General features: G+C 41.6%; 1 protein-coding gene across 1 annotated transcript in view; it reads left to right on the plus strand.

Moving 5' to 3' along the window:
- Window positions 1–1,838: 1,838 nt before the first annotated feature.
- Window positions 1,839–27,347, plus strand: part of LOC132887199 (NACHT, LRR and PYD domains-containing protein 3-like) — a 71,156-nt gene continuing 45,647 nt past the window's right edge. Inside the window, exons 1-5 of the mRNA XM_060922671.1 lie at window positions 1,839–2,038; window positions 2,281–4,051; window positions 9,675–9,845; window positions 9,958–10,134; window positions 15,487–15,660. Of these exons, the coding sequence (XP_060778654.1) occupies window positions 2,002–2,038; window positions 2,281–4,051; window positions 9,675–9,845; window positions 9,958–10,134; window positions 15,487–15,660 (2,330 nt within the window). The 5' untranslated portion in view covers window positions 1,839–2,001. The remainder of the gene's footprint in view (window positions 2,039–2,280; window positions 4,052–9,674; window positions 9,846–9,957; window positions 10,135–15,486; window positions 15,661–27,347) is intronic.

Genomic DNA, 27,347 nt, shown 5'->3' on the forward strand with positions numbered 1-27,347 from the left:
TGTCTGCGTGGGTTTCCTCCGGGTGCGCCGGTTTCCCCCACAGTCCAAAGATATGCAGTTAGGTTGACATGGGGCGGCCTTGGACTGAAGTGCCCTTGAGCAAAGTACCAAACCCCTGTGACTGCTCCCCGGGCGCTCTGGTGTGGCTGCCCACTGCTCTGTGTGTGTGTGTGTGTGTGTGTGTGTGTCTGTGTGTGTGTGTGTGTGTGTTCACTGCTTCAGATGGGTTAAATGCAGAGGAAGAATTTCACTGTGCTTGAAGTGTGCATGTGACAAATAAAGGTTTCTTCTTCTAATGTTTGTGTGATAACATTCTTTCCATTAATTGATAAAATCTGATATTTTGAAGAAAATAGTTAGAATAAATATAATCATCATCAAAGTACATGGAATGTGTCCTGAATGATAGAATGACTCTTGTGTTTCTCCATGAAATGACTGGACAGCCGCCAAACACTGATTCAGTTTGAAGCAGGAGTTGAGACAAAAGAACCCTGGAAATGTGTTTGTAAACAGTACAAGAAATTGTTGTATCAAGTTTTTTGCGTGCAAGTTTTAACCTGTTTTTAGCTCCTCGGGCCTCAGGCCAGGCCGGATGACGTGCAATCACGCGTCGTCCGTCCATCGTCATCCGTCCACAATTTACAATAATCGTTACTCCTCCTACAGGATCGATCGGATTTCAATCAAACTCACATACAGTGTTCCCCAGGTGGGTGTGCATAAAAATTGTCAAGATGGTGGTGCCACCTGTCATACTTAGGATTTTCTGGGCGTCTTGGCTGGTCTGAGCTCCAGCCTCATTCAGGCTATTTTTAATGTCTGTTTTTAATGACTAATGTCTGAGTATTTTAAGCATTTTATAATATGTTTGGTTGAAATGCTCAGCCTTGTCTTTTATTTGTCTATGTGATTTAATTTGTTGCTTATTACTCAAATTTAATTAAGACAAAGAGGTTCTGTTAATTCAAACTCGATATACAGTCATCCATATCCACTCCATATTATATTAGCATGTACACTTCCCTTAATTTGTGTCTGTAATAATATCTGTGTTGTAGAATGATGAAGAGAAAGAGATCAGACTTACCAGAACCCAGCTGTGTGTCCATGAAGAGTGACCGGTCAATGGGAACCCCAATTTTCTTCAGAGACAGAGACAGTCCTGCTGATCTGAGGTCAGTATAGTGAGGTGTTTTACAGCACTGTTCCACCTGATCAAACTCACTGGTGTCATTGTGAAGCCCTTCATGAGCTTTATCAGGTGTTGAAGCAGTAAAACACTAAACTGTGCAGTGCTGCAGCTCTCGGACTGGCAGTGAGGAAAACTGCTGGAAGAGTTCAGTTCAGCCTGCAGTCCCTGAGCTGGAGGGTCTGTGGTGCGACAGGAGAACATTTACATACACCTGGGACATTAATCACTATATCACTATTTCATTCATTCATTCATTCATTCATTCATTCAAACATGTGTTTCTAAATGTGTGTGTGTCAGTGAGGAAATCCTGAACTCAGTGTATTGTGTTAAGAGGAGAGTGTTAAATATCTGTCTCTGTATTTGAGTGTGTGTTGTACAGCTATGATACATATAGTCCATATTCCAGCATGTGTTTTGTTTGTTCACAGACCACAAAAGAAGAAATCAAACATCAGCAGAAAGCAGCTGGAGTCCATATTCAAGGTGTGTGTACAGTTTTATCCACATACAGCAGCATTATGGGTAATCAGACACAATTTCAGTTGTAACTGACTTTTCGTCTTTTCCTAAAATAAATCCTCTCTCACTGTGTAACATTATAATATTGGGATCTGTTCCTGTGTGTTTCTCACCAGGAGCTGGAACACAAAGTCATCAGTGTGATACAGAAGGAGCTGAAGAGGTTTAAGAAGCTCCTGAGTCCAGATTCCCCAGCATGCTCTGAGAGGGAGGTGGAGGATGAGGAGGATCAGAGCAGTGTCAGAGAGGGAGTGCTGAAGATCACACTGCACTTCCTGAAGAACATGAACCACACAGATCTCGCTCACACACTGCACAACAGTAAGAGCTCTGAGTCATGACTTTATTTTATCTACTTCAGTTTGGTTCATATTTAAATACTTCATATTAAAATTATCAAGCTGAATAAGTCAGTGATATTAGAACTCTGAAATTAGTTTTATTTTACAATGTCTATATTTTCCATCTAAATTCTATACATTAATCAGGAACGCACATCAATATTTAATTTATATTGTTCTCAGTGATTTTGCATTAAAAGATGTTATTACTTTGTTTCCCAGAACACGTCTCTGTGTATCAGCAAAAGCTGAAATCCAACCTGAGAGAGAAGTGCAAAAGAGTTAATGAAGGAATCTCACAGCATGGAAGCTCAGCTCTTCTGAATGAGATCTACACAGAGCTCTACATCACAGAGGGGTGGAGTGGAGACGTCAATAAAGAACATGAGGTGAGACAGATTGAGATGGCGTCCAGGAGACCAGCAACACAGGAGACACCCATCAAATGTAAGGATCTCTTTAAAGACACATCCATCAGAAGCGTGCTGACTAAAGGAGTTGCTGGAATTGGAAAAACAGTCTCTGTGCAGAAGTTCATTCTGGACTGGACTGAAGGAGAAGCGAATCAGGACGTCACCTTCATGTTCCCACTTCCCTTTAGAGAGCTGAATCTGATGAAGGAGAGAAATCTCAGTCTGATGAATCTCCTTCATCACTTTTTCCCAGAAATGAAAGGATTTCGATTAATAGGCTGTGATATGAACAAAGTCCTGTTGATCTTTGATGGTCTGGATGAGTGTCGACTTCCTCTAAATTTCCAGAACAATGAGAGATTGTGTGATGTGACAGAGTCGGCCTCAGTGGATATGCTGCTGACAAACCTCATCAAGGGGAATCTGCTTCCCTCTGCTCTCCTGTGGATAACCTCTCGACCAGGAGCAGCCAATCAGATCCCTCCTGAGTGTGTAGACCAGGTAACAGAGGTACGAGGGTTCAGTGATCCTCAGAAAGAGGAGTACTTCAGGAAGAGGATCAGTGATCAGAGCCTGGCCAGTAAAATCATCAAAAACATGAAGTCTTCAAGAAGCCTCTACATAATGTGCCACATCCCAGTCTTCTGCTGGATCTCAGCCACTGTTCTCGAGAGAATGTTGGGTGAAGCAGAGAGTGGAGAGATCCCCAAGACTCTGACTCAAATGTTCACACACTTCCTGATCTTTCAGATCAAACATAAGGACCAAAAGTACCATCAGAAATGTGAGCCTGATCCTCAGCAGACCAGAGTGAGTATCCTGGCACTGGGAAAACTGGCTTTCCAACAGCTGGAGAAAGGAAACCTGATCTTCTATGAGGAAGACCTGAGAGAGTCTGGCATTGATGTGAGAGAAGTGTCAGTGTACTCAGGAGTGTGTACCCAAATCTTCAGAGAGGAGTTTGGGCTTCACCTGGGGAAGGTCTTCAGCTTCGTACATCTGAGTGTTCAGGAGTTTCTGGCTGCTTTATACACGTTTATCTCCTTCATCAGCAGAAAAGTAACAGAACGACAAACCACTGATCTGTCTGATCTTTTCACCAAATCAAACATGTCTGATTTCCTCAGGAGTGCAGTGAACAAGGCCTTACAGAGTGAGAATGGACACCTGGACCTGTTCCTCCGCTTCCTTCTGGGTCTCTCACTGGAGTCCAATCAGACTCTCTTACAAGACCTACTGTCCCAGACAGGAAGTAGATCTCACAGCAAAAAGGAAACAGTCGAGTACATCAAGGAGAAGATCAGGGAGAATCCATCTCCAGAGAAATCCATCAATCTGTTCCACTGTCTGAATGAACTGAATGATCATTCTCTAGTGCAGGAAGTACAACGTTACCTGAACAGAGGAGATTCCAGTCGTCTCAGTGGAGTCAGACTCTCTCCTGCTCAGTGGTCAGCTCTGGTGTTTGTGTTACTGAACTCAGAACAGGAGCTGGATGAGTTTGATTTGAGTAAATATGACCCATCAGAGAAATGTCTTCTGAAGCTGCTGCCAGTGGTCAAAGCCTCCAGAAAAGCTGAGTGAGTGTTTTTATTTTTATTTATAAATGTATTACTGCATGGTTTGTTATTTTAATGTCACACTGAACTGTAGTGTTTAGATTAATGCTTGTTAATAGTGACTCTAATCTTCTTTAAACAAACCTCTGGTACTTTTCCAGGAGATGGTTTCACTTGTTACACTAACAGGTTATTAAACCCACCTTTTGACACACGTGAACACACCACCTGTACTCAGGTCCACTCCAAACCCCCAGAAATCAGAGGTGTGTGTGTGAGCAGAGAATGATACACACCAACTGTTTTACTGTCTGTTTGAAACTCAACACACAACCTTGTGTTCAGTTCAAATAATATCATATTTTTCCCAAAATCTTGACCTCCAGCAGTAAAAAAACCCCAATAAGAAGTGTCCATCAAACCCCACCCTGACAAACTCCTGACCAATCAGAGAGCTCCCTCATGGACAAACAGTTTGGTGCTCTGGAAAATCAGTGCAGTGTGAAACTAACCAAACCAAATGACTAACACACTGTGCACTGAAAAAAAAAATCCTTTGCATTTACTTGATTTTAATGTATACATCGGTCCCACATGATCAGAATGTGTATGACATCATTTCCTTCTTTTTCTCAATGGATTATTACTTGTGGGGGCGGCACGGTGGTGTAGTGTTTAGCACTGTCGCCTCACAGCAAGAAGGTCCTGGGTTCGAGCCCAGTGGCCGACAAGGGCCTTTCTGTGTGGAGTTTGCGTGTTCTCCCCGTGTCTGTGTGGGTTTCCTCCACAGTCCAAAGACATGCAGGTTAGGTTAATTGGTGGCTCTAAATTGACCGTAGGTGTGAATGTGAGTGTGAATGGTTGTCTGTGTCTATGTGTCAGCCCTGTGATGACCTGGCGACTTGTCCAGGGTGTACCCCGCCTCTCACCCATAGTTAACTGGGATAGGCACCAGCTCGACTGTGACCCTGTAGGACAGGATAAGTGGCTACAGATAATGGATGGATGGATGGATGTAATTATTACTTGTTAAACCAAAATATTTCAATCATGTTCGACTATTTAAAAGAATCAAGTTGATTTAACTTTTTTTTTTTAACTATTGCAATGCCGATTCATGGAGTAATGTTAAAGTGATATCATGTTCAGGATACCAGATTTTTAAATGTAACTAACTTGATTTGTGAATGCTAATATTAATTAAAGGTATTATGTAACTTAAAAGCAATTTTATGATGTCCTTACAACCCAAGTTAGGTCTCTAAATTTAACTTTATTTGTTAAAGCCAGCCAAATTGTTTTGTATTTAAAGTGTGTGCAAATACAAAAATCAAATATAAAAAAAAATTGCATTGACAAAAAACAAAGATTCAGGGTTCTGGATTAAACGTTATCTGTATTGATCCTTAAACTTTACAGATCACACATTTTACCTGAACAGAAGGACTCAGTGCAGTTGCCATACAGTAAATTCAGCATAAAAACATACAGCAGACACAGTATAAACTTATCATAGTACGTTAAAAAAATACTGTGAACTGTTAGTACAGCGCAACAGTGCATCCTCAAGAGTGAATACAAAACAATTACAGTATTTTATTGACGTAAGCCAAACATGCCACAAACTGAATAAGACAAATAAGCTCTAGTGCTTCATAAAAAAAAATAAAAAATTACCATGAGGGTTAACCCTGTGAACACCATTTTACACAGCTGACAATTTTGACAAATCAAAGTGGATTTACAAACAAAAAGTACTCAACCCTGCATAAACTCATCACTGGGAAATAAACACACACACACACACACACACAAAAGTGGATACACAACAGAAATCAGTCTGAGCCGTTGACTGAGAGCCTGTTTTTCAGAGCAAGTGCTTTGTTGGAAAGTTTACCTCCATCTAGTTCCATCCTAATCTTTTGGATGACCTTAAAAGTGTAGCGGAGGTCAGCAGAGTAGCTGAGGTTCAGCGCATACATCAGTCCGAACAGCATAGCAACAGCTAATGCTACATTATCAAGATCTTGTAACACCTTGATGCCTTCAAGAACAATGCCAATGTCCTCTGCTTCATCACTTGAAGCATGTTCTTTAAGAACATAAATCCCAATGGTGGTGTCTTCAATGGCCTCACTGATGGTGTTTTGATCCATGCTCTGTACAAAACAGACAAAAGGTAGGTAAACCAAAGTTAGGTAAATCAAACCTTTTCACCAAGCCCTATCAAGAAAAGGATAAACATAAAATAGCGACACTGTAGATCTAGGTAAGGTGAAAGTTAGAATGAAGGCAAATTTAAAGACAAGAACAAGTAACTACAGCAGAACATGATATAAACATTTAATAAAATGGAAGCATTATCTGTTCCATGAGAACACACTGTGAACGCACCTGCTGATTGGCTGAAATAATGTTGTGAGGCTCGGTCCAAACCACTTTGTTGCCCAGTTACAGAACCATGGTTGTGTATGAACACTGGATTCTTTTTCAGTGCACACACAGATCAGACAGCTGGCGGACCATGAGGAGAGATTTACTGAGTTTGACAAAAAGTGTATTGCACAATTGTTCTTGAGAACCATTTATTCTACCTTTTAAGTTAATTCGTCTACGTGTGTTTGTGACCGCAGCCTATACTGCCAGACACAACGTGGAAGCGCTGGTAGGGTTTTCGTAATTATGTAGAATTCCTCTAGGGGTCAACAGAAGTTGTGCGCTGCAGCTTTAAAGGAGAACTGAAGGCAATTTTTTTTAAATTATCAAAATTTATTTGTCATTTTATTAAATATAGGAATGCATTTTTGATCGCTATTTAGTCGCTGCTATAGCAAGTTATGAGTGTTTGAAATATGCTCTGTAATATCAGTCCATATGTCAAAGCAGTGGCCGTAAACAAGATTCGCTGAGACCTGTGCAAGACATCATAGGACGGAAATAAAGCGTACAGCGGAAATCAAAGTGACCGACATCTGCCAACATTCCCTGTGTCCGAAATCGCTCACTTGTTCATTACTCCCTATATAGGATTAGATTAGATTAGATAGAACTTTATTGATCCCTTTGGGAGGGTTCCCTCAGGGAAATTAAAATTCCAGTAGCATCATTACAGGATAAACAGAGAATAGAAAATAGAGAAAACTTCTAGATAAATTATACAGGGAATTACTATACAGAGGACTATACAGTGAGCTCATTGGTAAAATGAGAAAACGCTTTCGGACACTAGTCCGTCACGCTGGTATTTACGTCATTACTGTCGCACAATTAAAACGTGCCAGATCAGTTGGCTGATGGGTTTCAAAATAATATATACACGCATGTGTGTTTGGGATAAATCCATATTATACTGAGCGCATTTCCCACATTAATCAATACAAAGTACCTGCAGCTTTCAGTTTTTTTAAATCAAGGCTGAATACTTTCTTCTTTGCAGACTTTTAATTTGATTTATTTCAGTGCGACCGCAAAAAAAAAGACACGCGCCCTCTCTTTCGAACGCTGATGTAATCAAGCCGGAAGTTTTGTTTGTTTTGATAGCAATCAGGAAAGTTTGAAAAAAGTAGGCAGTAATCGTCATTTAAACTCGTTTTTGTGCAATACTTCATTTGGAAAACAGTTTTCAAAATGGCTGCGCCGACACCTCATGTTTCAAAGTCTCGCACAAGTCTCGTGAAGATCGCGCGGATAAGCGGCGCCTGCCGTGGACCAAATGAACTAAATTCAACACGGCTAAAAACCGAATAGGCCGATAAGTATAATATTTAATTGCAATTAGTTGCCAATACGAGTCACGATATAAAGTTACTAAAACCGAAAAAGTAATTGAAAAACACGTTAATTAAGAAATAAAGAAAGTTTAAAAATTACTTCAGTTCTCCTTTAACATTGACATGAGCCCGCATTTTACTGACACTTGCACCAACACATTCATAGCCACACCAGCATTTATTTGACACATTTATTCTCTCTCTCTCTCTCTCTCTCTCTCTCTCACACACACACACACACACACACACACACACACTGTCCTAAACATGTCATTGCTAAATAAAAAGTTCTCATTTCCCCTCCTCCCCCCACAGTCACTGTATGGAGCGCGGGGGCGAAGCTCGATGAAATCCACTTCAACAGCCGGCTAACGGCTGCTCTCCACCGGCTGCGACTTTAACGAAGCACCGTGGTCAGAAGCAGGACCGGGAGCCGGGGCTCAGCGGAGAAACACGATTATTCACATTAACTATCAACTGTAAATTAACTAGCGGATGTTAGCTAACGCTCGCAAACATGCAATGCGCATTATATACCAGAAAAAGTTAACAGGCTGTTGTAATTGTTCCGTAACATTACTGTTTGAAAACAGCACTCGAGTGGACTATCGCCCAACTTACTTGAACACAAACATATATAAATTTGAAGAACTTACTTTTTCAGTGATTGGGTTTCTCTCCACGGTGACTTGTTGCTGAAGAAAATGGAGACTTGTCCATAATTTTCGCGGGCTTGCAGGTCTTCTTGGCTTATTTGGCCTCCAACTTATCGGCGCATTAGCGCCACCTTCTGCTCCGGAGTGGTTAACGACACTTCCTGGCGACATTTGAATGTATTCCATTTCCAGTAGAGACTAAACTCGATTATACTGAGTTTGTTTTTTTAATTCAATAAATTTCAATCAACATGAAAGAAATTGGTACATTCAGCATTCTCTATAAACAACTGAAGTCTACTGGATTAATCCATGTTCACGAGCAGAATATAAATTGTGTTGCATTTACTCACTTCATTTTTGGAAATTTAAAGACCCGATATTTCCCTTTTTTGTGTGTGTGTGTGAGTGAGAGAAAGAGTACTGTGTTTGTGTGTGTGTGTGTGTGTGTGTGTGTGTGTGTGTGAGAGAGAGTACTGTGTGTGAGAGTACTGTGTGTGTGTGTGTGTGTGTGTGTGTGTGTGTGTGTGTGTGTGAGAGAGTACTCTGTATGTGTGTGAGTGAGAGAGAGAGTACTGTGTTTGTGTGTGAGAGTACTGTGTGTGTGTGTGTGTGTGTGTGAGAGAGAGTACTGTGTGAGTGTGAGAGAGCACTCTGTGTGTGTGAGTGAGAGAGAGAGTACTCTGTGTGAGTGTGAGAGAGTACTTGTGTGTGTGTGCGTGAGAGAGAGAGTACTGTGTGTGTCTGTGAGTCAGAGAGAGAGTACTGCATGTGTGAAGAGTACTGTGTGTGTGTGTGTGTGAGAGAGAGTACTGCGCGTGTGTGTGTGTGAGAGAGAGAGAGAGAGAGAGAGAGAGAGTACTGGATGTGTGGAGAGTACTGCACGTGTGTGTGTGAGAGAGAAAGAGTACTGAGTGTGTTTAGTTTGTAGAAACTTGAACACAGATCAGAGTGGAGTGTTTGTCGGCTGCTCGCTCTCACACGTGTGTGTTCTGTCCATGAGCTAATGGTGTGATAATAAATTGTAGCTGAGAGATTGTGGAGTGCAGAAAGACGTCGCTGCTCCTGTAAATGTGCTGATGTGGCGTCCTGTCCTCTGATTTCTGTGTGTGAGAGAAACACACTCACATTTCTGTTCCATGCTAAAGTTTAGCTGGATTATGGCTGTGTTTGTGTGTTTGAGATCAGTGTTCTGATATTTCATCATTTCTCTTCCAGTCTGTATCAGTGTAATCTGACAGAGGAAAGCTGTAGAGTTCTGTCCTCAGTTCTCAGCTCAAACTCCTCACTGAGAGAACTGGACCTGAGTACCAATAACCTGCAGGATTCAGGAGTGAAGCTGCTCTCTGCTGGACTGGAGAATCCACACTGTACACTGGAGATACTGAGGTACACACACACACACACAGTAAGTGTACTGTACCGGTATATAAAGATTGTGTGTGTTGTGTAGTAAAGCTGAGTGATTTATGCTGTAACTGTGAGATGTTTCTCTCTACAGGTTGTCTAAATGCAGGATTACAGGTGAAGGTTGTGCTGCTCTGGTTTCAGCTTTGAGGTCAAATCCCTCATCACACCTGAGAGAACTGGATCTGAACTACAATAATCCAGGAGAATCAGGAGTGAAGCTGCTCTCTGATCTACTGAAGGATCCACACTGTACACTGGAGACACTACAGTGAGTTACTGACTGTCTCCACACACACACACACACACACACACACACACACACACACACACACACACACACACACACGTTTCATGTTCCATCTTCTCCACAGTGAACTCAATCACTGTTTCTCAAAGTGTGCTCCATGAGCGACCCCCCCTGCTGCTCCACGAGTTGATGTAAAATATCATGTTTTATCAGTGTTTCTCAAATCGCCGATGTGACTCCAAAAGCAAAGTTCTGAGTCTCACAGATGAGTCGTTTTCTATATTAAATAAAGTCCTCTGTAAATTCAAATAGTCCCCTATTATTTGAATTTGTCTGACATTAAGCAAGCCAACAGTTTTGTGACACTGCCTATAGCTCCGTCAGTTTAGGTTACACTTTCATAATCAACGTCACCTCTGAATGTGGAGGGAATGTGGAATGCGGAGAAACTACGAGTTACCAAGTTAGACTCAGCATCAAACTGTCAAAAAGATAACGGATCGGTGGCTGAAGAGCGGGTCAGTCTAAAGAAAAGCACAAGAAACGTCTGACCCGAGCAAGGACAAAGTGCAAAGACATGATGATTCAGTGAGCACTGATATGGAGTCCCAGGATAGTTTGCTGCAGGAGCTCCCTCAGAGTAGTAGTGAAGCTCAACATGACCATGGAAAATCGAGTGCTAAAGCGAAAGGAAAATACCACAGCGACTACATCAAGTTTGGATTTTTTTGGGCTGGGAATGCGGAGGATCCGAAACCACATTGTGTTCTGTGCTATGAAACATTGGCCAACGAGGCAATGAAACCTGCTAAGCTCAAGCGGCACTTCGAAACTAAACACAGGGATTACATCAACAAACCGACTGCATTTTTGAGAGAAAATGTGAAGAGCTTCAGCATCACACGAGAAAAGGATCCTCACAGTTTTTTGTGCCTGCGGAAAATGCGAAAGCTCCAGCAGCTTCATACAGGGTCTCCCTGCTGATCGCGAAAGCAGGCCAACCTCATTCAATAGGCGAGACTTTAGTTCAGCCAGGTGCAAAGGTTATGGCTAACATAATGCTTGGGGGGAAAGCAAGTGATGAAATGAACAGGGTACCTCTGTCCAATGACACTGTCCAGCAGCGCAGAACATCCATGGCTGAAAATGTCCAAGAGCAGCTGGTGACACGTTTATGTCAAAGTCAGTTTTTCTCTCTTCAAATGAACGAATCCACTGATATTGAGAACGAGGCAAATCTCCTGTGGTTTGTAAGGTGTATATATGATGGTGCTGTGCATGATGATTTTCTTTTTTTGTCACTCCCTGCTGACCAACACCACAGAAGAAGTGATTTTTTTAACTCACTTAATGATTTCATTGTGCAGAATAACACTGACTGGACAAGATGCGTTGGCATTTGCACAGACGGTGCGACTGCGATGACGGCAGAATACAAGGGCCTCGCTGCGCGTGTCTGCACAGTAGCACCATCTGCCACAGCAACACACTGCTGCATTCACAGAGAGCAACTGGCAGTGAAAAAATGCCCCAGTGTCTTAAACCAGTCCTGGACGAGTCTGTGAAAATAGTTAATCTGAGTAAAAGCAAAGCACTGAACACACGTCTTTTTAAAGCTCAGTGTGAAGAAATGGGAAGCGAGCACACGAAACTTCTTTTTCAGACTGAAGTTCGCTGGTTATTGCGTGGGAAAGTTCTCACCCGTCTATTTGAACTGCGTGATGAGGTCAAGTTATTCCTGCATCAAAGTGATGAACTGCATGACAGAATGCAGGATTTCCAATGGCTCGCAAAATTGGTTTATCTTGCTGATCTGTTCAGCACTCTCAATACCATGAATTTAGCGCTGCAAGGAAAAGCGATCACAGTCTTTACTGTCCAAGACAAAATTAAAGCCGCACACCTCAAGATGGAATTGTGGTTTGCCCGTCTCGATCGCCAAGAATTTGATAGTTTCCCTACGCTGGCAGATTTTCTTCTCACTGCCGAGGAGGTCCGGGATGGCGGCACAGTTGCAGCCTTTAAGGAACATCTGCACGGCCTTCCCTCACAATTGGGCAGAGGTGGACAGTAATCAGAATCGGAATTACTTTATTAATCCCCGGAGGGAAATTCAAAAAATTAAGTACATTTACTTGAGTTCTGTACTTAAGTACACTTTTTGAGTATCCGTACTTTACTTGAGTATTTTTTTTTTGCAACTTATGACTTTAACTTCACTCCATTTGAAAGACAAATATTGTACTTTTTACTCCACTATATTTCTATCAAGGTCCTCGTTACTCGTTACTCTGAAGCAGCTTTGAAAGTGGATGTTTTTTCTTTTCTAAAACGTGTTTTTTTTGCAGGTGACCCTGAGACAGCTGATCAGTAATCACTCGGGTCACGTCACGTCCACAGACTATAAAATCAAGTTCAGTGATTTCTCCGCAGAATTATTTAACACGATCAGTTGATGGCAGAATGGAAGGAGGCGGTTCTTCTGGGGAATGCACACACCCATGTTTCAGTTTTCTGAAAGGAATAATGAGTCGTTTCATTTGATTTTTTTTTTTTTTGCCTAAAATGGAGTAAATCACAGCCTACAAAAACTCGTTGTCCGATCTGCGGAAGCATATTGAGGTATGTAAAAGTTTTATTCCAAGAGAAAGCTTACCCAAAGTCACCCATGTTTCAGTTTTCTGAAAGGAATAACGATTGGTTTCATTTTAAATGTTTGCTCCGTTTGCCTAAAACAAAGCACGTCATAGCCGACAAAAACTTGCTGTCTGACCTGCGGAAGGATATTAAGGTATGTAAACGTTTTATTCCAAGAAAAAGCTTATCATAAAGTTACTGTGCTTTAGAGGTAGCGATAACATTGCAATATCTCTGCAGTCTGCTTATTCAAATGACTTTCTATGGATTTTCCTGCCAAGTTGCCATAGTCTTGTCCACAGCTAACATTTACACATAGCTAGTTAACTTGGACACTGTTAGTTAGCATGTAAAAATGGAGTTATGCTAACATGAATAACGTTAACTTATCTGAAGTCCTTTCAGAAATATGTTTTAGCATAATCTTGTACAAGTAAACAGAATGTACAAATCTTTCTTTTCTAGTAATGTTAGCGACCCAATATGATTTTGAGTTTGAAAAGAGTTTGCTAGCATCAGGTGGCGCTTCACTGACTAGCTAGCTTATTGTTAAATCACCATGATTCCACAGGCAGATTCATATGTGCATGAATACATACACTTACTCATGTATACACACACATACATGCGCGCGCACGTGACATGTGAGATGGACAGTATTTTACTCGTCACTCACAACAAATTTTCGGAATTTTTTGTTTTGATGTCAGATGATGGTCTTGCATTTATTTTTCTTGTTTAAAGCAGTGTTGCTGTTAGACAGTTATTAAACTCGAGGTGTGGATCTGGGTTTTAATCAGGTTGGATCGTCATTTTTATTTTCTGAGGAAGCTGCATTTACAGCTATTCCACTGTCTTCCTGATTAACGTACACATACATGTGTGCACACACTGCCAGAGCTGGGTCAGAACACGATCATGTCAGTGGGGTGGGGAGGAGCGTTACAATAAATAAATAAATGGAAACGGCTCTTTTTCAGTTCAGTTGTGTTTCATTTTGTAACATTCTACCAGGTGTTTATTCTACAGGTTCTACAAGTTGGTCAGTAAATCCAGTCGGTTGTTTCAGAGGCATTAGGTTTTGTAAGCGTTGTGGCAATAATACAACAATATGTTGACAGAAAATGTATTTTAAATACTTAAGTATTTTTAAAATCAAGTACTTCAGTACTTTAACTTAAGTAAAAATTTGACTGTTCAACTTTCACTTGCATTAGAGTAACATTTGATCAGTGGGATCTGTACTTTGACTTGAGTGATGAACTTGGGTTCTTTGTCCACCTCTGAATTGTGGAGATCTTTCCCAGAATTAGATGTGGGCTGTGAGTGGATCAGAAATCCATTTGGAGACAGAAAACAAATTGAGCACGTCAGTTCCAAGCTATCACCAAGAGAGGTTGACGGTCTTGTGGACGTCGCATCAGATGGGACACTGAAGATGACGTTTAAAGAGAAATGCTTGACAGACTTTTGGGTCCACATACAACCTGAACCTCCTGAGCTGGCTGACTCTGCTCTGAAACTGTTAAAGGTGTCATTCCACGACAAACCGTTTAATACTTGCTCTTTTTGAAATACCATAGGTCACTCCAAGTTGCATATGCATGCTGCACGTGAAAATGTTCTTCTCACCCCATTCCCTGTATTAGCCTATGAAAGAAAATAACCAGAAAAACGAGCGAATCAGAAAAAGCCCTACGAACTTGCGTCACTTCAAAAATTAGTAGTCATGGTCTCGCCCATAACCCACTGGAGGGAGCGTCACAGTGCTGTTAGCCAATCAGAAGCGATATGTTTACATGGCATGAATATTCATGAGTAAGAGCTGAAATCCTGTCGTTCTCTCCCCACCCACTCCTCCACCAAACTAGAACAGCCTGAAACAGGAGCACCACAGCATTTTTTTCACCAAAACTGGCTCACAGGGCATTCATTCATACTAGAGACCACCGCACAATTAATGAAAAAACGATGCAATGACACCTTTAATGCTATTTTCAACCACGTACAACTGGGAAGTTGGATTTTCCACTCTGGTTGGACTGAAAACAAAGCACCGCAACTGGATCAATGTGGCCCCCAATATGAGCTTAAAACTGTCCAGTTTGGAGCCAGACATTGCTTCACTGATGGATCAGAATAAGCAGCACCATTCTTCCCATTAAGATAAGGACAACAATGAGTGAGATGACGATACTATTTGTAAAACTGTCATTTCATTAGTGTGTAATTTGTAATATCCTGTTGAAGTCGGCTCATTGTTTTTTGTTCGGGATAATTAGGGGGTTTGGTGGTCCGCGAGATATTTTTATTAATAAAGTGTTCCTTGTTCTGAAAAAGTTTGAGAAACACTGAACTAAACTGATGTGTGTTGTTTAAAGTGTAATGTATTATTCTATAAGAAACTGAAACGTGTCTATGAGAATCAGGTTTACTTTCTACATTAATTCCATATCATCAATCAATAAAAATTAAACTTGTGAATTGTAATTCTAGCTGTTTAGATCTTGTGTCTCCACCTCTATCCGTCCCTTTCCCTTTCTTGTAGTTAAATCCATCGTCTCATATGAGCTGAGACACGTGGATCTGTCCAAGTACAAACACACAGTCTCTTTATTTTATATTTTTATTCTGACATCAGAACCTTGTGTTCAGGGAGACACTTTATTTCACTACTGATGGAACACACTGCATTTATCCATCAGATATTCACAGATTTCATCATTTCTCTTCCAGTCTGTGTGAGTGTAATCTGACAGAGGAAAGCTGTAGAGTTCTGTCCTCAGTTCTCAGCTCAAACTCCTCCAGACTGAGAGAACTGAACCTGAGACACAATAACCTGCAGGATTCAGGAGTGAAGCTGCTCTCTGCTGGACTGGAGAATCCACACTGTACACTGGAGACACTGAGGTACACACACACACACACACACACACACAGAAACAAACCTCTGGGACTTTTCCAGGAGATGTTTTCACTTTTTACAGTAACAGGTTATTAAACCAACCTTTTGATATACGTGAACACACCACCTGTACTCAGGTCCACTCCAAACCCCCAGAAATCAGAGGTGTGTGTGTGAGCAGAGAATGATACACACCAACTGTTTTACTGTCTGTTTGAAACTCAACACACAACTTTGTGTTCAGTTCAAATAATTACATCATATTTTTCCCAAAATCTTGACCTCCAGCAGTAAAACAACCCTAATAAGAAGTGTCCATCAAACCCCACCCTGACAAACTCCTGACCAATCAGAGAACTCCCTCATGGACAGTGTCTTGCAAAAATATTCACCCCCTTGGAGTTTGTCCTGTTTTGTCACATTACAAGCTGGAATTAAAATGGATGTCTGGAGAGTTAAAACCATTTGATTTACATAACATGCCAACCACTTTAAAGCTGAAAATAGTTTTATTGTGACACAAACAAAAAATATGATTCCCCCCCCAAAAAAAAAAAAACAGCAATCTGGAGTGGGCATAGGTATTCAACCCCCAAAGCCAGTACCTTGTAGAGCCACCTTTTGCTGCAGTTCCAGCGGCAAGTCTCTCAGGGAATGTCTCGATTAGCTTAGCACAGGGGTTCTCAACCTTTTCTCCTTTGAGGCCAACCTATTCATACTTGTACCGAGTCGGGGCCCATTAAAAAAGATCCCCAATTATTTTGGCTCATCTCTTCTATTAGAATCTAATAATCTATTGTAAATTGTATTCATGGGATGCAACATCACTCCCTGTTACAGATGGGAACCCAGGAATTAATTAAATCTGATAAAAACTGTTTTTAATTGTAGGTGTTGTATTTAAAACTGTATGGATATGCCAGAAGCCAAACCATGCATGCAGGACATTCTCAGCCAAAAGGGATTAATGATCCAAAAGTGGAGTCTGGTCCATTAACATAGGAACTTATTGCCATGTTTGCGTTCAGCAAACAAGCAAGTTATTAAACCCAAGAAGTGGATATAGAAACCACAGTGGGATTCGATCCTTACACGCTAACAAAGAAGGATTTTTCTTGTGAAACAAAAGTTTACTCGCTAAATTTGATATTAGGAGAATAAATTTTGATCCTCTTGTAGCTGTAACTAAATACAAAGACAATAGTTAAGCATAATATTAATGAACTTAATGTGAAGATAATCAACAGATTTTAAGGATTTTTTTAAAAGATTGTGTATATTTTTAGTCTTTTGTATTTGTAATGATTTGTATCTGTACACGAGCCTTCCAGCTCCGCTGATCAACTTATCGTCTTTAAATAAAGTCATTCATTCATTCATTCATTATGAGTTGGAAAATTATCCATCCATTGAGTTCCCCGACATTTCAGACTCCCTGGTGCTGCAGACAGACATCGTTCTACACCAGTGGTCCCCAAACACCGGTCCGCGGACATTCCAAACCGGGCCTTGACACGAAAAAAATGCGAGGGGGAAAAAAAAAACAGAAATGTGCTCATCACACCCGTTTAGATGTCAAATGTCTACGTGGAGACTGCACAGATTGCATAGGTGGCCCATAGCAGCATATTAAACAGCTTTTTTTTTTCAATCATGATGACTGTCTGTCTGTCCCGCCCCTCAACACGTAGGCTACTTAACCCGCAGCGCAGTCTCAGTTCAGCTCAGTTCATGGTCAGCGGTACTGTACAGTCAGTGCTACACGTTAGCTAAAATGAACAAAAAGCAGACGTCATTAGCGAATTTCTTTGGTGTGGGTAGGGGCGAAAAAAGGCCCACTGATGATACTGGTGAACCAGAAACGTCGAAGAAAAAGAAGGGATCTTTCAATCGCAAATCTGACGAGTCATATCTTAAATATGGGTTTGCACAGACCGGTGACTCGCATGCACCAAATCCCTTGTGTGTGGTATGTGGCGATAAGTTGTCGAATGAGGCTATGAAGCCATCCAAACTCATTCGACACCTAGAATCCAAACATCCGACACTTAAACACAAACCCCTTGAATTCTTTGAGCGTAAAAAACATGAACAAGATTCACAAAAACTCGTGCTCAAGACAACTGCATCTGTGAATGTGGCTGCGCTAAAAGCCTCATACTTAGTGGCTAATCGAATTGCTAAATGCAAGAAACCTTTCACTATTGGGGAAGAGATAATTCTGCCATGTGCAATGAAGTCTTTGGGGAGGCAGCAGCAAAAAAGATAGGCGCGGTACCTCTTTCAGCCAGTACTGTCCATAGGCGGATTGATGACATAGCAGAGGATATTGAGACACAGTTGTTGGAGAGGGTAAGAGGGTCACCGTGGTTTGCGATTCAGGTTGATGAGTCCACTGATATGGAAAACTGGGCAATTCTGCTTGTTTTTGTGCGGTACATTTTTGAGGAGGATGTGCAGGAGGATTTGTTGTGTGTACTGTCACTCCCAACAAACACCACAGGTGCAGAATTATTTCGAGCTTTGGATGGTTATAGTGGTGCTTGAAAGTTTGTGAACCCTTTAGAATTTTCTATATTTCTGCATAAATATGACTTAAAACATCATCAGATTTTCACACAAGTCCTAAAAGTAGATAAAGAGAACCCGGTTAAACAAATGAGACAAAAATATTATACTTGGTCATTTATTTATTGAGGAACATGATCCAATATTACATATCTGTGAGTGGCAAAAATATATGAACCTGTAGGATTAGCAGTTAATTTGAAGGTGAAATTAGAGTCAGGCATTTTCAATCAATGGGACGACAGTCAGGTGTGAGTGGGCACCCTGTTTTATTTAAAGAACAGGGATCTATCAAAGTCTGATCTTCACAACACATGTTTGTGGAAGTATATCATGGCACGAACAAAGGAGATTTCTGAGGACCTCAGAAAAAGTGTTGTTGATGCTTATCAGGCTGGAAAAGGTTACAAAACCATCTCTAAAGAGTTTGGACTCCACCAATCCATAGTCAGGCAGATTATGTACAAATGGAGGAAATTCAAGACCACTGTTACCCTCCCCAGGAGTGGTCGACCAACAAAGATCACTCCAAGAGCAAGGCGTGTAATAGTCAGCAAGGTCACAAAGGACCCCAGGGTAACTTCTAAGGTGATGTTTACATTAGACCGTATCAGCGGATCATCAGATTAACGTTTTTAAAACGATTCGCGTGCACACAGCAACGCCAATACACGATTCGCGTGCACACAGCAACGCCAATACATGGATACGCTAATCACATGACTAGTTAGACGGCACGTAAGTTGAAATGTGTAAATAAACCTCAGTGCGGCTCAGCGCTTCCTCCTCCGCACAGGCATCCTGCGCTCCAAATCACTCCGCCCTGAACAGCGAGTGCCCTCTGGAGGGTGCGCACTCCGGCCCTGTGCAGCTCACAGAGCGCACGAGTGAAGCGCACGAGCAGTGATTCGGGACTGAGCCGTCACATGAGCAACGTGGCATGACCAACGCCAGCGAATCAGGAAGGTGGATGTCACAGTGACGTTGTCCAATGACGACGTCAGCTAGACCTCAGCACTGCGTTTCCTCGTTCCTCAATGTTTACACAGCAACGGTTCAGATACGAACTGGGTTGAATATGTGGGCCCTGGCGGATTCAAATTGTTCCACCTGTGGAGTCATTTTCCGGCGTTTTAATGTGCATGGACAGTGCATCCGCGACGAAAACGAGACAGATACGGTCTAATGTAAACACCACCTAAGCAAATGAATGCCTTTCTCACATTGGCTAATGTTAATGTTCATGAGTCCACCATCAGGAGAACACTGAACAGCAATGGTGTACATGGCAGGGTTGCAAGGAGAAAGCCACTGCTTTCCAAAAAGAACATTGCTGCTCATCTGTAGTTTGCTAAAGATCACGTGGACAAGCCAGAAGGCTATTGGAAAAATGTTTTGTGGATGGATGAGACCAAAATAGAACTTTTTGTTTTAAATGAGAAGCGTTATGTTTGGAGAAAGGAAAATACTGCATTCCAGCATAAGAACCTTATCCCATCTGTGAAACATAGTAGTATCATGGTTTAGGCCTGTTTTGCTGCATCTGGGCCAGGAAGGCTTGTCATCATTGATGGAACAATGAATTCTGAATTATACCAGCAAATTCTAAAAGGAAAATGTCAGGACATCTGTCCATGAACTGAATCTCAAGAGAAGGTGGGTCATGCAGCAAGACAACAACCCTAAGCACACAAGTTGTTCTACCAAAGAATGGTTAAAGAAGAATAAAGTTAATGTTTTGAAATGGCCAAGTCAGAGTCCTGACCTTAATCCAATCAAAATGTTGTGGAAGGACTTGAAGCGAGCAGTTCATGTGAGGAAACCCACCAACATCCCAGAGTTGAAGCTGTTCTGTATGGAGGAATGGGCTAAAATTCCTCCAAGCCGGTGTGCAGGACTGATCAACAGTTACCGGAAATGTTTAGTTGCAGTTATTGCTGCACAAGGGGGTCACACCAGATACTGAAAGCAAAGGTTCACATACTTTTGCCAATCACAGATATGTAATATTGGATCATTTTCCTCAATAAATAAATGACCATGTATAATATTTTTGTCTCAATTTTTTAACTGGGTTCTCTTTATCTACTTTTATGATTTGTGTGAAAATCTGATGATGTTTTAGGTCATATTTATGCAGAAATATAGAAAATTCTAAAGGGTTCACAAACTTTCAAGCACCACTGTATGTGTCCGGGAAGTTAGACTGGTCCTTCTGCATCGGCGTTTGTACTGATGGGGCTGCAGCGATGACTGGGCTGCTGTCCGGTTTCACTGCAAGGCTCAGAGAGGTTGCACCTGACTGCGAACACACACACTGTGTCATTCACAGAGAAATGCTGGCCAGCCATAAATTGTCACCTGAGTTGAATGCTGTACTAAATGATGTAGTTAAAATTGTCAACCACATCAAAGCACACGCACTCAACACCCGGTTATTTAAACAGCTCTGCGAAGAAATGGATGCAGAGCACAAACGCCTTCTCTTGCATGCAGAGGTCAGATGGCTGTCGAGGGGGAGATCACTGGCCAGAGTGTTTGAGTTGCGAGAGCCTCTGCAGAAATTTCTGGCAGAAAAAAAATCTGAGTTGGCCTCGCATTTTAGTGATGACCATTGGGTGTCAAAACTCGCGTACCTCTGTGACATTTTCAGCTTGCTTAATGAGCTCAACCTGACACTCCAGGGGAGGATGACAACGGTCTTTAAAGTGGCAGATAAAGTTGCTGCATTTAAAGCAAAGCTGGCTCAGTGGGGACGTCGAGTAGGCAGGGGTGTGTTTGATATGTTTCATACATTAGTGGGGATATTGGGAGAGACTGAGGCAGCGCCAGCTCTGTCGGAGCTGATTCGTGATCACCTTGTTGCTCTGTCGAAAGAATTCGAACGGCACTTCCCAGCCTCCACGGATCCGCGTCAAAAGAATGAGTGGATCTGCAACCCGTTTGCCAGCATCCCCAATCACCTGCCCGTTCAGGAGGAAGCACAGCTTCTCGAACTAGTCTTAAGACCACCGTCATTTGCTATGTTCGAGCAAACCTCTTTACCTGCATTTTGGATCAAAGCCAAAGCGGAATACCCGGAAATAGCCGCAAAAGCGCTCAAAACATTGCTTCCTTTTCCAACCACATACCTATGCAAGGCCAGGTTTTCTGCAATGACCGTGACCAAAACAAAACTGCGCAATCGATTGGACATTTCAAACACATTAAGAGTGTCACTGTCTTCCATCACCCCCAGATGGAATCTTCTTGTTGCAGGGAAACAAGCACAGGGCAACCATTAAAATAAATTGCATTTTGGCCTCAACGCGCGCTAAATTTATTAATTCGTTGTATTAATTTGTACAGTACATATTGTGTTGTGCATGTTGTTTTGCGTTTACTTCCTGTTCATAGTTCAATTTTCACTTGTTCAAGTTCACGTTCTTTTTCAAGAGTTTGTTACCTACTGTTCATGGCTGAAATGATTATTTTTTAATATGCATGCACAACACCATATGGAATATCACCAAAATTGTCCCCTAATAATAAATGATCATGTATCCCCCCCCCAAAGACCCCCAATGGTTGTAACATACCAACCTTAAAGTCACTTGTGAATAAATACCCCCACCCCCACATATTGTATCCTGCTGATTATCCTCATTTGTAAAAGTATGTGCACGCGAACATATGTGCCCCCCCGGTCCGCTGGGGAAAAAATGAGAACCAACCAGTCCTTGGGGCTGAAAAGGTTGGGGACCCCTGTTCTACACAGACACACAGATGAAAACCTGGAAGAGGATGGAGGAGAACAACTTTTTATATGTGGCTGAGTTAAAGATCTGGGGATCAGGACACTACAAGATAAATCCTGTCTCGTTTTTGCCCGGGTAAGGAGAAATTTCTGGGCTTTTTGTGGGCGTCTTTGCGATGGTTGCTAGGACGCTACAATTTTAGTATCGAGTGTAAACAAATGACAGCCGCTCGATTCTCAAACCTCCCTGCTCTTCTCTTCCAGCAGGCATCACAGATCCATATAATTTACCCACAAACATATTTATTTATTCTGCTCTCTCTCTCTCTCTCTCTCTGTGTGCACGCGCACGCAAGTTAAATATAAAGTAGTAATGTGACAAAAATAAAGGCTTCTTAATTTACTCAGAAATGTATTTATTCTACTTGAAAGGTGTACGGCAAACCAGCTACTGAATTTGGGACACTACGACATCCTGAACTATTTAGTATTTGGCTTTAAACTTGGAGAAAAAAATTCGCAGCCCACTAGCTGGCGCGTCACGGTCCACTCATGGGCTGCAGCCCAGTGGTTGAGAAACACTGGCTTAGCACATCTAGCCACTGGGATTTTTGCCCATTCCTCAAGCCAAAACTGCTCCAACTCCTTCAAGTTAGATGGGTTGTGTTTCAGAGTTTATTTTATTTTTAAAAGGGACAGTGTACAAATTAAACATTATCCTTGTGGTAAGGACAGATGTCTGTACCACGTTATAGCAGCACATGCTAATTTCCGCCTGTAGTCCCTTGGCAGGTGGATGTAATAAAAAAGATAAATAAAATGTACAGGAAATGTCACCAAATCTGTCATTAGAGCAATTTGTAGTGATTTTAGACCAGTAAAATAGAAGTGGATAGCCTCATAAAGCATACATAGCAGCGTCATTTTTCACAATCACACACGCAAGCACTCACAAACACACACACCATAAGTTAAACGAAATGTGCAAAGGAATGTGCAAGCCAGTGCAAATATGCATTATCCCATCCCACTACCCCCTCTTTACATAGAGTATAAGTTTTACCACTCCAACCTCGAGAGAGAGAGAGAGAGAGCAAGACATGCTCTCCAAATCACCAAAACTTCACATTTCAGTAGGTTTTACCCTCCCACACATAATAGTCATACGCAAGCATAATAAGATAAAATAAGAATTAAAAAAATAAAGAAATAAAATAAAAAAAAAATCTCCCCCCCCACACAGGACTCTCCCATCCCTCACAATCCCCACACACCCACAAACACACTAAAAAGTGCAAGATCTGCATACCCCCCCACACACACATATACCCCCCAATGCCCCCACCCCCCACCACACACACACCATTCAATAAAATGCCCTATCCTTTTCTATCCATGCGTGCATAATTGAGTTGATAATATCCATTTCTTTGTCAAATGTGAAAAAGACTTAAAATTTGTACAGGATATTAATTCTGTTGGGAGGTTATTCCACTGATTTGTGGCTACAGAAGAAAAAGATGATTTACCAAATGCAGTCTTTCATAGTGGGACACTACATTCCCCCCTCAACACTGATCTAGTGGTACGTGTTGATACCTCTGAGCATAAAGAAATAAATTGTTTCAAAGGTGGTGGTGCATCATTATGTATAATTTTAAAAAGCAGGCAGAGATCTGCATGCCTAATTAGATTTTCAAGGCTCAATATGTTATATTTACGAAGCACAAGACAGTGGTGGTAAGAACGTTTTCTCCTGGCATGGATCTTTATGGCACTTTTGTAAATTGAGCTGAGGGGTCTTAATACCGTTTTGCAGGCTTGTGACCAACTTGTGATGCAGTATAGAAAATGAGACATAATCATTGCATTTAAGTATAAACTAGATGCATCAGAAGTGAGAGAGTTGCGTATCTGAAATTTGATAGATTGAACTTCAGTGTGTTACTGAGTTTTTTTACATGAGATTTAAAACTAAGAGTTGGGTCAAGAGTGATGCCTAGGTATTTAAACTCCGTTACATTCTTTATGGCTTGCCTGTGGATTGTGATTTCAGGATAGTTTCTGATTTTGGTTTTGCTTGTAAAGAACATGGATACCGTTTTATCAGTGTTTAAGACAAGACAGGAGCTATGCAGCCATTCTACAACCCTTTTCATTTCATTTGAAAGTATAGTTGCAACCTCAGATGCATTATTACCGTGCACATACAATACAGTATCATCTGCATACATTACAATATTAACTCGGTCACATCCAAGTGGGAGGTCGTTAATGTAAATACTAAACAGCAATGGCCCCAAAATAGACCCCTGTGGCACCCCCATTTCACATGCCTTGGATGAGGAAAGTGCACTATTAACCTGCACACACTGGTAATGATCACTAAGATAAGATTTAATCCATTTTTGTGTCAACAGACAGATCGTAATTAACTAGTTTATTTATTAGTTTCTCGTGGTTGACTGTATCGAAAGCCTTGCGAAGATCAAGGAAGACTGCTCCCACCACCCCTCCTTGATCAAGATTTTTTTATTTTCTCAATGAAATAGCAACAGGCAGTTTCTGTGGAGTGCTTTTTCCTGAAGCCAAATTGCATTGGATGTAAAAGGCTATTATAATCAAGATGGTCTGTTAATTGTTCAACAACTACCCTTTCAAATATTTTTGAAAGGGCTGGGAGAATACTAATAGGTCGATAGTTGCATACTTTTTGTGCATTACCCGCTTTAAACACAGGTTTTTAAATACACTAGGGAAGATGCATTCATCAATAGATTGGTTTACCAATTTAGTCAAAGGGGTAATTATGCATTCTTTGTTTTTTTATCAAGGCAGTGTGCATTCCATAGATATCTTTTGCTTTACTATTTGTAAGTGTAGATAAAATCTTTGCAACCGTTGACTCATTTGTGGGTGCCAAGGTTAATGAGGTTAATGAGGATGTAGCGCTAATGGGTATTTGTGAGGTGCTTATTTTTCCAAATATCTGACCTAGCTGTTGCACAGAGTTTATAAAATAATCGTTAAAATGAGTTGCAACAGCCAAGCTATCATCTACAATACTACTGTTTATTTTGAGTTCTAATTTACCACACTTGCGATTTTCCTTTCCAAGAAGTTTGTCAATGTGTTTCCATTGTTTTTTGCTATTTCCTTTTGCATCTCTTATGATGTCAAGGAAAAAAAATTGCTTTTGCCTTTCTGAGCTGTGTTACAACTTTATTTCTTAAACTTTTAAAAATTAAATTATCGGTAACCAACCTTGATTTTAAAAACGTTTTTATGGCGGCATCTCTTTTCTTCATTAGGTCCCAGAGGTCATTGTTAAACCAGGGGAGATTTTGTTTTGATTTTGGTTTCTGTGTCAGTGTTTTAGTGTGTTTTAGTAATATATCTTTATAGGCTGTTACCAAGTCATTGCATGAATGCTCACATGATTTATTTCCAATAATTTCATTCCATTGTACCTGATCAGTTGATCATGCTCAACTAATTTTAGATTTTTATTTGGAATGGAGGATATAGTGTTGTGACTTATAGAGTGTTGGTGTACAGCAATCAAGTTATGCCACAGATTCTCAATTGGATTGAGGTCTGGGCTTTGATTAGATCATTCCAAGGCATTTAAATGTTTCCCTTTGAACTATTCCAGTGTAGCTTTAGCAGTGTCTTTAGGATTATTGTCCTGCTGGAATGTGAACCTTCGTCCCAGTCTCAAACCTCTGGCCGACTCAAACAGGTTTTCCTCCAGAATTGCCCTGTATTTAGTGCCATCCATCTTTCCTTCAGTCCTGACCAGCTTTCCTGTCCCTGCGGATGAAAAACATCCCCACAGCACGATGCTGCCACCACCATGCTTCACTGTCGGAATGTTGTTCTCAGGGTGATGGGTCTGCGTCACACATGGCATTTCCCATGATGGCCACAAAGTTCTGTTTTAGTCTCATTTGACTAGAGAATCTTCCATGTGTTTGGGGAGTCTGCCACATGCTGTTGGGAAAACTCCAAACGTGTTTTTTCTTCAGCAGTGGCTTTTTTCTGGCCACTCTTCCATAAAGCCCTGCCCACTCTATGGGGTGTACAGTTTAAAGTGGTCCAATGGACAGATACTCCCATCTCCACTGTGGATCATTGCAGCTCCTTCAGTGTTATCTTTGGTGTCTTTATTGCATCTCTGATTAATGCCCTCCTTGCCTGGTCTGTGAGTTTTGGTGGGCAGGTCCTTCTCTTGTCAGGGCTGTAGTGGTGCCATATTCTTTCCATTTTGCTATAATGGATTTAATGTAGCTCCGTGGGATATTCAAAGTTTGGGATATTTTTTATAACACAATCCTGATCTATACTTCTCCACAGCTTTGTCTCTGACCTGTTTGGAGGCTCCTTGGTTTTCATGTTGCTTGCTTAGTAGTCTGTGAAGATTCTCAGTCATCCAGGTCATAGTAAACTGTGGGTGGGAAAAGAGAGCAACTGGACTTGCTTGAAGATTCTTGAAGATGTTTCACCTCTCATCCAAAAGGCTTCTTCAGTTCTGTCTGACTAAGGTGGGGTTTACATTAGACCGTATCAGCGGATCATCAGATTAACGTTTTTAAAACGATTAGTGTGCACACAGCAACACCAATACACGATTCGCGTGCACACAGCAACACCAATACACGGATACGCTCGGCTCCGCAGGCATCCTGCGCTCCAAATCACTCCGTCCTGAACAGCGAGTGCCCTCTGGAGGGTGCGCACTCCGGCCCTGCGCAGCTCACAGAGCGCGCGAGTGAAGTGCACGAGCCACGATTCAGGACTGAGCCGCTGTGTGTGTGATCCCAGCGCATATCACTTACCACTTGCAAGTGGAAGGATGGCAAGCCTAAAGACAATCATAACTACACAATGGGCAGTATTTGCATCAGTATTTGCAGTATTTTCATACTTTTATACTCTTTAATGAAAGGTGATACAAGGCGGAAGTCCGCGCCGTTTTTCAGCAGTCGCGTCACATGACCAACGCCAGCGAATCAGAAAGGTGGATGTCACAGTGACGTTGTCCAATGACGACGCCAGCTAGAGCTCAGCACAGCGTATCCGCGTATTCTCAATGTTTACACAGCACCCGACCAGACACAATCTTGATTGAATACGTTGACCCTGGCGGATTCCCGTTTCCCGGCGTTTCCAGGCGTTTTAATGTAAACGGACAGTGCATCCGCGAAGAAAACGAGACAGATACGGTCTAATGTAAACTTGGCCTAATAGGGAGTATCAGGTATTTATCCTCTCATGGATGAAAAGCTCATCTAAGGTGTCGTTGAGTCATCCTGTTGGTGTGGGTCACTGGGGGCTGGGTGTGGACGGCCTCGAGAGTCATTAGGGTGATCAATGGATTGCCCGTTA

Source organism: Neoarius graeffei, chromosome 5, assembly GCF_027579695.1.
Source record: "Neoarius graeffei isolate fNeoGra1 chromosome 5, fNeoGra1.pri, whole genome shotgun sequence".
Classification (NCBI taxonomy): Eukaryota; Metazoa; Chordata; class Actinopteri; order Siluriformes; family Ariidae; genus Neoarius; species Neoarius graeffei.